At 46.6% G+C, this 12,795-nt stretch overlaps 1 protein-coding gene across 4 annotated transcripts in view; it reads left to right on the top strand.

Moving 5' to 3' along the window:
- Positions 1-222: 222 nt before the first annotated feature.
- Positions 223-12,795, top strand: part of ccnt2b (cyclin T2b) — a 33,158-nt gene continuing 20,585 nt past the window's right edge. The window contains exons 1-9 of one of the 4 annotated variants that reach the window (XM_035520751.1): positions 223-940; positions 1,571-1,652; positions 1,847-1,975; positions 2,337-2,397; positions 2,778-2,840; positions 3,220-3,265; positions 4,579-4,742; positions 4,843-4,913; positions 5,088-5,685. In XM_035520751.1, the coding sequence (XP_035376644.1) occupies positions 777-940; positions 1,571-1,652; positions 1,847-1,975; positions 2,337-2,397; positions 2,778-2,840; positions 3,220-3,265; positions 4,579-4,742; positions 4,843-4,913; positions 5,088-5,685 (1,378 nt within the window). In that variant the 5' untranslated portion in view covers positions 223-776. Of the gene's footprint in view, positions 941-1,570; positions 1,653-1,846; positions 1,976-2,336; positions 2,398-2,777; positions 2,841-3,219; positions 3,579-4,578; positions 4,743-4,842; positions 4,914-5,087; positions 7,041-12,795 lie in introns of those variants that run through there. The other 3 variants (XM_027016640.2, XM_035520752.1, XR_003411071.2) reach the window with 3 other exon arrangements.

Here is a 12,795-nt window from a genome sequence, read left to right as displayed (position 1 = left end):
TGTTCAAAAGAATGTCAGTCAGGTGTCAGCTTTCGAAGGTGGTGGATGGTTAAGCCTACACCGAAAATAATTGCATTAGTGCCATTACCCCCATCTTGTGTCTCCAAGCTAACGTTGCATTATAAAGCAGAAAACATTCCACCAAGTCATATATAGGATTCGAGATTGATTTACAGGGACGTTTGTGGACAAAGCCTAACCTCTGTCCTAATGTCTCCTTCTCTGTCCTAGATGGCTTCAAGGAATCTATCGTGTTAAGAGTTAAAACTGTTACATCTGTGCTCTCACCGAGACAAATGTGTGACAGGTGAAATAAAGTGGTTTTGATTCCGATAAACTTTTATTCACAAGGGGGAGCGGCGGGGGGTCGTTTTCAGTAGGACTAAGAAATAATGATTATGGAAGATATAAGTTTTGGAAACCGTTTTGCACTGTGAAAACTGATTATATGTTTCACAGTACAAAAGCCTAACTACCAGTCTTGGTTTCTTAGGGTTATTGTTCTCCGAGGAACAAGGGATTTTGGTATGAAAACTTGCAGACTTTTTTCACGGAGCAGAAGACTAGTTTTCTGCAGCCTATAACTAACACCAGTAAACTGTAGGTAACTGTTCTGTGCGGCAAGGCAAGCCTCTTTCACCCATTGCAAAGTAACGGTAGCCAGTAAGCGTCTCTGCCCGCAGCACTTCTCCGAAACACCAGGGGGCAGTGTGACCCACTATCAGTAGTCGTAGGTAATATGGTGATCTCAGCGGAAGGAGGCGTGGGACGTCGGGATGAACATGGCGATGGTGCACCGGAGCTCTCCGAAATGGCTCTTCAACCGGGAACAAATAGAAAACACGCCGTCTCGTCGCTGTGGAATCGAGCCAGATCGGGAATTGTCTTATCGACAGCAAGCTGCAAATCTGATCCAGGATATGGGCCAGCGACTTAATGTGTATCCTTAGAGTGAAGGCGACAGAACGGTGTGTTGCTAAGAGACCTTCGTGTTAGCCAGAGGACTAGCTAGCCTGAGGAACTAGCTTCATGTTACCTGAATTAGCTGAAACAGGAGACAAACCCGTCTATTAGAAAATACAGTTAAAGTACGCGTCGTATCGTGTCGTTTTTGCCTTAATTAAAAATGTTTTTAAAGGTCAGAGAGGCAGGAAGTGTAATACAAAGAGAAAGGGAAGTGGTGTAGCTGCTTAGCTAGCACGCCAACCGAGGACGTGCTAATACCAGCTAGCTGTGAAGGCTAGTCAGCGATGGCTACTGAACACTCTCCGCTTAATAACCTAGCTGTCGTCTTAGCTAGCAAAATAGATGACAGCCTGTCGCTTAAATATATTTAAATAAATAGGTGTGAGTTGATTAGTCTTTATTAAGATCAAACCATTCCCTTTTACGATGCATGTCGGAAGTGTTAGCATCACCGTTTCAGTCTTGGTACCTCGTGATGTGCGCTAGCTAGCTGCAAATACGCGGCTAACGCCGGCGAGCTAAAGTTGGCCGCGCATCACTACTGCAGTATCGACTTATTTTGCCTCGTTGGTGGGTTCACATTTTCCTTAGCGTGTCTACACAGTTCTCAGCTTACAATCAACACTGCGATCGTCTATATGCACAGATTTTACATGCTGAATTCCTTCACAAAGTTCCATCGAAACGTGAGTATACCGTTCGTTATTTGCGCGATGACATGGTTGCTATATCAGGCAGGTCGCATAACCTGGATCTTCGTCTGTAGATGATCCAGGCCACTCATCATTTAGACGTTAGCCGCTAGCCACAGCAGTGCGCCTGGCCGCACGTCCGACTCTCCTGCTGTTGGCGCGTTTTAACTATCGTTTCCCTCCCGCAGATCATCTCTCCCACCACTCTGTTTTTGGCTGCTAAAGTAGAGGAGCAACCCAGGAAACTTGAACACGTCATTAAAGTGGCACACGCCTGTCTTAACCCGCAAGAGCCTCCACTGGATGCCAGTAGCAATGTGAGTATGGGCCTGACGGAACGCGCGTCTGGCTGCCTCCTCACTGGAGCTGAGTCACCGTTTGCAGGCCGGACGACGCAGCATAAATCGGCAGAACGAGCTGAGCGTTTGCCAAGTTAACTTTAAAATAAACCAGAAAATGATGCTTGTTCATTGCTCTTAAGCAGTGGTCAGATGGGAGTAAATCAGTTCATGTGTGCTAACCGATGGGCCTCTGTTCTGCATTCTATGATGGGATCCAGAAATACGATGGTTTTAATGCATCAGGGCTAAACTTGTTCGTGTGAAATATAAGCCTTTGTTACACATGAGTTAAGCTGCATATCAGTGTGTAGAGTGATGGCTGTCTTCTGGGCTCCAGGCATACCTCCAACAGGCCCAAGAGCTGGTGCTACTAGAAACTATAGTACTGCAGACACTTGGTAAGTCTGGAGGTCTCTGTCCTCATGTGGGGTGGGGATAACACTGCCTTCATGCAAGAGTTGCTGAGTTTCTGTATAACCAAAGATGCTTTTAGAAGCCAGTGCATTGGTCAGTAATAGGAATTTGGTGACGACATATAAATCAGGGCTTCTTAGTCCGTATCAAATATCACCCTGTTTGAACAGTTGCAGTTGTTCTGTTTGACATGCTGGTTTCATGGTGTTGCTTACCACGTGTTGTCAGTGGAACCGTGTTGACCTGGACTAGAAGCTTTAGTAACTGCATGAGCTTGTATTGCTTGTCTGTGATTTAGGGCTTTGTGTATAGGTCAGTGTCTGTTTCACTGAGCGCTGTTTTCTAATTGTGTATTTCCTTACAGGGTTTGAAATTACTATAGAGCATCCACACACAGATGTTGTGAGATGTTCCCAGCTAGTGCGAGGTAGATACTTCCACTTTTATTATTAGCATTTATTTTCTCCCTCTCATGTATCTTCTCTGCCTCTCCTTCTTTCCCTACAAACTGCTAGTATTCTTTTTTTTCCCCCCTGCATCCAAAAATAGTAAAGGACAAAGCAGGCATGTAACAATACACAGACACATCGATATATTGTTTAACTCGTACCGCTATATTGATACATCGTTTAACTCGTACATCCTTCTCCTACTGTGTCGCTTATTTATCTATTTGGTAACAGGTCAGACCTGAGGCAAATGGGCAGAATGCTGTTTTGTTCCTGTCTAGTTAGCATGATCTGATTGTGTGTGTGTGTGTGTGTGTGTGTCTCTGTGTCTCTGTCTCTCCCCCTTTGTCCACACAGCAAGCAAGGATTTGGCCCAGACGTCCTATTTCATGGCTACCAACAGGTTGTTACCCTGACCATATTTATTGCACTGCGATGGCACCCTATAGCTTCCTGTTCTGCCGGGTTCTCCTTCCTGTGTCCAACGCCCTGTTGCGCCATGGTGCGGCGTGGCCCCTAGGGGGAGTCCTGCTGCCCGGTGCTGTGCGGTGTATTGTACGAGGGCCCAGTGTTGGCACGGAAGGCTGAATGCACAGGGTGAAGTGTAGAGGTGCTCCTGAATATTGCTTGGTTGAGAGTGCATAGGTCTAATAACTCAATTGGTAGCCTGAATATCAGCTAAGGGTTGCAAAGGTGTAAACTTAGAGACTCTGCCGGTAAGTACATAAACCTTCAGTTCTGTTTCTTTTTTGTTTTCTTTCCTTTTTTAAAATAATGACTGACTTCTTCTAAGTGACGTTTGTAATTGCTCAAAGAAGAAAGTAACTAAGCCATAGTAATGCTCTAAAATCATCTTTTAAAAGTCATAATTAAGTGATATTTATTCTCATGGTCTACTGTAATGAGAAATGTGGCATGCTTATCATCATTGTGACTATCACAGTAGAACATACTAATGGACTCAATCTTGTGCTTGCTAATTCTGTCGCTTAGTCATTTTTAATTGGAACATTTTCCTTTTTCCCATGTTGATTAGGAATTTGTCAGAGTAAGCCCTCACTGTGTGTGCGTGGGGGTGGGGGGTGGTGTTTAAGGCCGCACAGATAGGGGCGCCCTGCCCAGGAGCACATCCCTGCTTCAGACCGTCTAGCAGCCAATGCTAATGTCTAATGTTTAAGACCAAATACTGTTCCTGGAAGTTCAGGACATTAAGTAGCTGTGTTGAAGAGGGGGAACATTTACTAGGGCAGATTTATTATTGTTCCTTAATAAAAGGAAACTCTGCCCAGCCATACGTTTTGTTCAGATCCTACAGAGGAGTCATTGTATGGTTGGCGTAAGTAGTTGTCAGTACGTTAAGTACTCGGTCTGTGCGTCCCTCCTTTCACTGTGTAGATGAGCTTGGTCTTGTTGCCATCTGTACTCCACTGCTGTAGGAAAACGACATGGCCAAGCTTCTGTGCGTGTGCATTTATAAAAGAGCTGACTGCTTGAACCTGCTGTGGTCGTCTGGTTCACATTTGGCCTTACATCCTGACCACCAGCAAAATCCCCAAACTAGCCATTGGAGATGAATTAAGTTTATGCCATCGATTTTGACACTGGTTTGAACCTGGGTCTCTTTCTCTCTTGCTCTCGCTCTCTCTCTCGCTCTCGCTCTCTCTCGCTCTCTCCCCCCCTTTCCCTCCTCTTCCCATTTCTTTGTGTCTTATCCAGTCTGCACCTGACCACCTTCTGTCTGCAGTACAAGCCCACAGTGGTGGCTTGCGTCTGCATCCACCTGGCCTGCAAGTGGTCCAACTGGGAGATCCCCGTCTCGTCTGATGGCAAACACTGGTGGGAGTACCTGGACCCCACCGTCACGCTACACCTGCTTGACCGTCAGTCCCTCCTACTGTTCCTCTTGAAGAATGTGTCTGCTTGTCTGGTTTTATCCCAACAGGATCTCTAAGCTCTCTCTCTTTTCCGATCCTCATTCAGAATTAACACACGAGTTTCTACAGATTTTGGAGAAAACACCCAGCAGGTTGAAAAGAATCCGAAACTGGCGGGTACGTGGGGTTTTTTTCCCCCCTCTAATCTGATCGCTCAGTGGGTCTGTACTGCTTCGGGGTAGGAGGGGCGAACAGCATGCTTCATGGGACTCTGGCTTACAAAAGATTCCAGTCATGAGACCGTGTCTGAAGCTCGAGGATTGTGATGCCGTTTGTGTGTTTATTTTTTAGGCTACGCAAGCGGCGAAAAGGTCAAAAACAGAGAACCAGTCAATAGACGCGTCGTTCCAGGCTCCTCACCTGGGCCAGGAGAGTTTTCTGATGGACAGCAAACCTGATCTCATGGGGGGCATGTACTCTGAGCCCTCCACGTCATTCCCGTTGGATAGCAGCACGCTCTCCCTCAACGGCCTCTCGAACTTGAGCTCCACCTATGGCTTTGTGGCCCAGAACAACCAGCCAGAGTCCTACCTCTGCCTGCAGGGAGCGCCAGTGAGCAAGCACGGCCACTGCCCGGCCCCTGCAGCCACCACCAAACTGTCCTTGGAGAAGTACCGGGAGAAGCAGGCGGCCGAACTGCTGCAGAGACGCCGGCACGCGGAGGAGAACGAACTGCATCGTAAGCATCCGCTGCCCGAGGCCGCTGCGGCCGCCTCCTCGTCCCGGGCCAAATATGCGCAGCCGGGGCAGGAGCGGGTGGCGAAGAGTGGCTCGCTAAAGCGCAGGCACCCCTCGTCCTCCTCTTCCTCGGTTGAGAGCGGCAGCGCGAGCCAGGAGGAGCTGAAGATGAAGATCAAGGTGTCAGAGAGCGGAGGAGTGGCCAGCAGCGGTAAGAGCAGACACAGCCCTCGCTCGGGCCGAGACAAACACAGAGAGCACTCGTCCCACCGAGCGCCCCGGCATGACACCTCGCACGCCCACGTGCATGCCCACGTACACGCCCACACGCACGCACACGGCCACGGCAGCCACCACAAAAGCCACCGCTCCTCTAAAACTCACTCTGCCCCTGCCCCTGCCCCTATGCCTGTGAGTCAGCCCCTGGGCCACGCCCAGGCGGGAAAGATTGACAGAAGGCAGGGGGAGGGGCAGAGCTCAGAGGGCGGAGCCTCTCTGTGCCTGAACGGGCAGCATATGGACTACACGGACACTATCAACATGCTCGACTCCCTTCTCAATGCCCATATGAACTATTGAACTACAGATACACAAATTGTTTTATGTGAATTTGCAAAAAAAAGATTTTTTTAAAAGAACCTTTGTTAGGATCAACCAATCCATTACATTTCATATATACACCTCCTAATTTATCCATGCTATTTCGCTCTACTCTGAAAAAAGACAAAAAAAAAGTTGAGTGTAGATGTATGTAAACAGTATATTCCCTGTTTAAAGCTTCCTCAGAGATGACCAGCCTGTGAAACTTGTGTACTGTAATTCCATTTTCCTTTTGACTGCAGTGCTGGAAGAGCTTTGAGAGAATCGTTAAAAAAAATGACAAATCGTTAATGAAAACGATCAGTCATTAACAAAATGTTTCTGTAAGTGTTTGTACTGTATACCTGATTCTTTTAAAATCAAAGGGATGTAAAGAATTTTGTCTGTTTACATATGGGAGGTGCATATAACTGTCCACACTTCTGTTCTTTTAGTATCCTTGCCCCCCTTTTTAAAAGTTATATTATGTCAGAATATATGTCACATAATGCTCAGGTCTGGAACTGCTTCAATGTGTAACGATACATCTATAAACATATCTGCGTGGAAATGTAGAACATTTGGCAGTTATGGCTATATGGAACCCTGACTATTGCATCCTACTTGGCATCTTTGATCCTCAAATGCGAAGCGCCCCAGCCGTTACGCGGCCTGCGCGCTCCATCGCCACCGTCTCCGCGGCCTTTGACCTCTGTGTGCGCGCACGCGTGTGCTGGCAAGAAGGCAGCTGCCTGCCTGGCTCAGTGGCGCTGCCCTAGCTATAGCATGGTTCCCTTGGGCTTTGGGTTTTAAATGGCTTACCCTGCCCTCCTACCTCATAGCCCTGTAAACTGACATGTGCAAGCCAGAGAGCCTTGGGTGAGGTTTTTAGTTTCAGAGAGGACCATGGGTATTGTCTTTTTGCAGAAAGGTTTTGTTTTTTGTTTTTAAATAAAGGTTTGTCCATACATTTTGTGATAACGTTAAGACAGTGGAAAGGGGTGTGTTTCTCTCTACAATCGTACCTTTCAGAAACTCTGTTCAGTGTTCTTGTGGATTTGCAATATGGCCTGCAGGGTCAGCGGCAATGACGACTCCTCAGCCACACATTAGACTGAGAAGCCTCAGACGAGAAGCTCTGTTCGACAGCTCTCATTTCTGGGAATTTGCCCTTAACAAGATTGAAATGAGTCTAAGTCAGAGTTGCGTTGTCTGCAGACATCCATATTTTTGTGGCCTGTGTGTATATAAAGGATCCCACAGTCAGAGGACTGATCCAGACTCAGAATGTAGAAGTGTTCTGCAGGATAGGAATAGCAAGACCTGATCCTAGGTCAGCGCTCATTCCCATCCTGAAGGCTCTTACCGCCACATGGAGCTCCACACCGAAAGGACAGACCCTGCTGACTGAGAGGTGCACCTAAAGTGATGGAAAGAGTTTTAAAAAGCTGTTCTCAGATCAGGTTAAAAGAAGTAACTTCCCACAACTGCCCCAAGGGACCAGTAGCGCAATGCCAAAGGCAGCACCTCAGTGTACCACGTATGATTACAGCGCTTTAGGAGGTTGGGCTCACCACCGAGAAGTGTGTTTTTCCCCTTCAACTCCACAGTTCTTTGTAATAGCCTTGAGTTGAAAATGATGGAAATATTGGACAAGTACCTAATAAATCGCCATAGAAGATATTTTGGTGTCAGTGACGTCAGTGTGGGGTGATGGTCGGGGAACGACAAAGTATTTTCTTTATGCAATACAACTTTGTATTACTTAAAATTGATTTATTAACTCCTATATATACTTCAGTAAAAGCATGCATCCTTGAATTACCCTTGAATTAACGCTTCACGGCTCTCAAATATGAACCATGTACATTTATCTCTAAGCGTTTGAGTAAAAATGTGCTTGTTTACATCACAATTCCGCCTTTCAAAACCATATTTAACAGCGTCGGTGGTGACGTTGAGCCACTAAAGACAGAATGACTCGGACCGTTCGTGCGGTGTCACCCTGCCGTACGGGGGCAAAACCGCTCAAACGGACCCCAGAATACGTGCTGTGGTGAGTAACGGGCAGCATTAGGCCGCTGGAAGATGGACGCGTTTAAACTACCGCGCGTCCCTGAAATCCAACTCATCGGTCCAATAGTAGAAAAGTCAAATACGGCAAACAGATTTCAGCATGTGTGTAAAGCTCAAGTTTGTATGTTGAAACTCAAAATTCCCTCACACTGAAAGACAAATTGGCTACAGATTAAAAACTACAATCCATCAATCGGTACATAACAAGAAATTTGGTGACTGTACCACGTTCTCATAAAGGTTCGAATGCTTCATGCAAAAAGCTCAATGTGCGTATTATATTGTGTGTTGGAGATCCTAGTTAACGGAGCACTAACCTTTTGTCACGCCAGCTGTTTTCAAAGACAGGATTAAAGGATTGTGGGCCAGGCGCTGCACAGAAATATGCGCCTCATTAAAATTGTTGTAACGCGTAAACTCAGTGGGGGCGACGCTGAAGGCAAAGCTCAGTGCGGGAAGAGAAGTCCAGCCATGCGAACGGAGACACGCTGCGTCAGGAGGAGCAGCCTGTACGGGCTGGACCGCGCGGGTCCTTCTAGCCCTAATTCATTATACGCATACTTGGGAATTGTTAAATCGACGTCAACGTGCATATTCATCGCCACTAGGTGGCGATGTTGAGTTTTGCATTCCCAGCGTCTGCTGATGGGAATAACACGGAATGCAAGTACACTGTAAACTCGATAGAATCGCTTGAGACGTCCACATTCCCCGCGAGACCCATTCCTGATTTATGGAGATTGTCACTGTGTTATACTTGGACTGCTAGTGGAACGCAGTGACCAAACCTCTAGATCGTGCAGGTGTGTGCTTGTGTGCACACAGACTCAGCAAAGCCCGTGCCTCAGAGGGAGATGCTCCATTTCCCTGCCTTTGCACAGCTTTAACCTCAAAAAGAAACTTGAGATTGTGTGTTTTAAACTTCTGAATTAATGACTGCAGATACAGCTCTATTGTCTGCCCCGCTGCGTTCCATAGTGGGCTTCGCGTCTGGCTGAGAGAGGTTATTCACAACGTGCCTTATGCTCGCAATAAAGCTTTGGCGTTATGCGCCTCCAAAGCTGCTTGATATAGATACGTGTTTATATTAAACCCCCATTATAGTACTACACTCATTTACCATCTTTCAAAGATAGGTATCCACAGGTTATTCCTCATTTAGCTCTACCCAGATGTTATGTTTGTTGTTTTTATTTCTACGTGTAATGAATCCACTGTTTTCTTGAGTAAGTGTGCTTGCTTTTCAGGCTAAGCGCATGACCACTCAGTTCCCAGTGACATTCTGTTGGACTCACTCCGCTCTTGATTCTACCCCACCTCTCACGGAACTGAGAATGATGCTTTTAGTTCAAATGTGTGTTAGGCTGTTATTCTGGATGCTACCTTTTAATTTCCTCTCTTACATTTTAGAGTTGGTGGCACTGGTTAAATGAAAAATTAATTTTGACCTCACTGAAAGTGTTTTTGTCAACCAAACAGACAAAACCCACCCAGACATGCTCACTGGATTCTGCACAGGGTGTCCACGGGTTTCATGCATTGACTTGCTGTCTCTAACAGCACAGTGCAAATGTGTTTAACTCTCGGCTGTTAAATTAAGATATAGAGTATAGTGCTTAAATCACAACCTTGCAGGTCTAGTCTTACAGACACCCCTTCCCCCTCCTCCCAAGGGGCAGGTGTGATGAAAAAGGGCTAATCGGTTACACTAACCGTTCAATTAGCTCCCCGTGCTGACAATATTCAATACCAGAATTTCCCAGATCCGCACTGGAATATCTCAGGGATGCCGCACATATTTCCAATAAGCTTCTGAATCCCACCTCCCAGTCTGGTGCAGAGTGGAGCCCAATGGGGAGCCTCTTAGGTGCTACCTCGACTGCTGAAGGTCTGCGGCGGATGAAAAGGCTCCATTGTGTGGAACGACTCGCTCTTAGCGGCGGTGGGGGAGGAGAGTGCGAGCGAGGGAGTGGACAGAGATGGCACAGGGAGAAGAGCGCAGCGGAGATTAAGGCTGCCTTAATACCAGCCGGGAGAGGTATCACAATGCGAGCCGTCTGCTCAGACGCGAGCACTGCTTAGCAAGATTGCACCCTGTGAAATGTTAAGTGCTGTACCTGCAGGTTGGTATTCTGCATGAGAAGAGGGTGTTAACTGTGCATGTGGGTACGTGTGTTAAAAAGGTTCCCCTCGGTGTGTGTGTGTGTGTGTGTGAATGAATGCATTCATCTGCTGAAGATTTGATTTGGATCTGATTATTCTGTACTGCACATTTTAAGTGGGAGATATGGCAGGTGGGCTCATCTAACCGAGACAGCAGCTCATTTAGATGGGGGGGGGGGGGGGGTGAGAGAATTAGGCCTTTAAACACACTTATCGCCAGGTCATTGTTTCTAACGAACATCAGTCAGAAAAACTGCTGCCTTTTCCTTTTCCCCCCTGAACATGCAAGTATGAGCCTTTGTTTTGAGGTGATCTCATTTCCTGTAGAAGAGGGCAGTAGAATGTTGGGTTTTGGCACCTGTACAGAGATGGCTCGAGACCGAAACTCCTCTCCTTGGGCACTGCTAGGTTCTTCATGGGGGAAATCATGCAGAAACCCTCCTACATGTCAACCACTGGAAGCCCCTGGATGTTCACTGGGAAGCTTACACACTCATTCAGCGTTAACGTCACCATCATTACTGGGTTACCGCCGTTATCAGATGTACCTTAATTTTTGTTAATCTGGTGCATAAAGTCTTGATTTAGATAAATGTGCTACACGTATGGGAAGATTCCAGAGATTCCCTTTGACAAAACACCTATGATAAAAACTCAGCATGAAATAACTGAGTTTGGAGAAGTCACCCCTTCCGTCTGTGTGCGAGCGTGTGTGTCATTCTTGTCCCCATTCTATCTTGTACTCGCACGCATTTTGTCTCGCTGCTGTCCTTTCTCCAAGGTCCAGGACGGCTCAGCGCGGAGGGGTGGGAAGTGAAATCACATTTGGTTGAAAGCAAACTCTCTCCCTGGATGCTAATTTAATCAAGTCCACTGCATCCCGGAGACCACGCTGGGCGCATATTCACAGAGCAGCCCACAGCAGAAGAGCTGATCTCAGATCAGCTCTGCTTAACGCCACTTCTCTTTGAAATAGCACCAGCAGGCTGCAGTTCTGATCCCAGAACAGCAATTTAGCTCTGAAATTATTTATAAGCGGCTGTTTTCCCCACAGTCTCCAGGCGCAGCAGCCCAGATCTGCCTCATTTCACTCATCACATTAACCAGAGATGAACATGCTCCGTGCAGCCTCCCTCCTATTACAATGTCTTCGTTACCCAACAAAACTAGCGTTTTCTGTACGTGTGCTACACAAATAAAACCGCTAAACAAGGTCAATTATTGTTAAATAAATACATGGGCACACACAAACCTTAAAAAACCCGCCGCATCAACACAACCACAATTAGCCTTAGTTCAGCAAGCAATAAAAACCCATTGCTCTCGACTATTTTTTTTAGCATACATTTCCCCCCAATGTTTTGAATGATTGGCTTATTGCGCCCCAGACCCCAGGCGCGTGCCCCTGTGTGTGTGTGTGTGTGTGTGTGTGTGTGTGTGTGTGTGTGTGTGTGTGTGTGTGTGCGCGCGCGCGTCTCGCTCGCGAACACAGATGGGTCGTAATGGAGAGAGATCGCGAGCCTGGCAGGCCAGGTAATTATATGCATTAGCTTTGTTTACAGGGAGAAAAAGGCGCTCGCACGAATGCGTTAGGAAACAACAATAACGGTCCGTCATGGCTGATCACAGCCGCTGGGTGCAGCCTTTCAGGCACTACCCTCTCTCTGGATAAACTAATATGATGCATGCTAACCTGGATTTATTTGTTGATGATTTTATTTTTGACAACCCGCCTAACTGGTAGCCAAGCATTTTCACCCGCTGACGGCGCCCTGTTGTTGCAACACGCATGCACAAGCGGTCTTCGGGCGTCTGTGCAGTAGCTACCGAGCTAGGTGTGGGTTAGTGGTGCATTTGGAGTGGTTTGCGGAGGAGGCAGCAGTAATTAACGTGCGTAGTATGACAGGCGGATTACCTCCACTAGTACTTATTTTCGCTATGGTTAGTTTGTGGCTTTGTTGGAAATTGTTTAGTTTAACATAGCTAGCTAAACTGTTGACATGTAACCAACTAATGTTGGGCGTGACGTTATTGGTGCGGATACTTTTGCCACTATTATTACTAATCTAAAGATATATTCTTAGTGTTAAAATAATTTTGGTTCATCAGGCCTTGCAAACACGAGTCAGAAAAGGCATACTAGCATACGTAACATCAAGCATCAGTCACGTTTGTCATATTTTAATGTCATCAGTTTTCCACCCTTAAAACGAGCATCTCAGGTGACAAAGCAGCGATTACTTTACTCTGTCAAATGAAACACCAGTATATTTTTAAAACAAAATGCTCTCTGTTCATTGCTGCAGTGTACAGAAAGAAGAAGCAGAGACATGAAACTAATCTTGCTTAGTTGACTGTTGCTACTGTCAGTCCTTTCTTTTGCATGTACTGTATGTTTGCATTTACATTTTTGGCATTTAACAGGTACGCTTATCCAGAGTGACGAGTGACTTACAAATGTGCTTTGTCATCTACTCGTAGAATGTATCCTAGCCAGTACAGT

The sequence above is a fragment of the Electrophorus electricus genome, chromosome 21 (genome assembly GCF_013358815.1).
Source record: "Electrophorus electricus isolate fEleEle1 chromosome 21, fEleEle1.pri, whole genome shotgun sequence".
NCBI classification, from domain to species: Eukaryota; Metazoa; Chordata; class Actinopteri; order Gymnotiformes; family Gymnotidae; genus Electrophorus; species Electrophorus electricus.
Note: the sequence above shows the minus strand (reverse complement) of the source record. Positions and strands in the feature narration are given on the sequence as shown.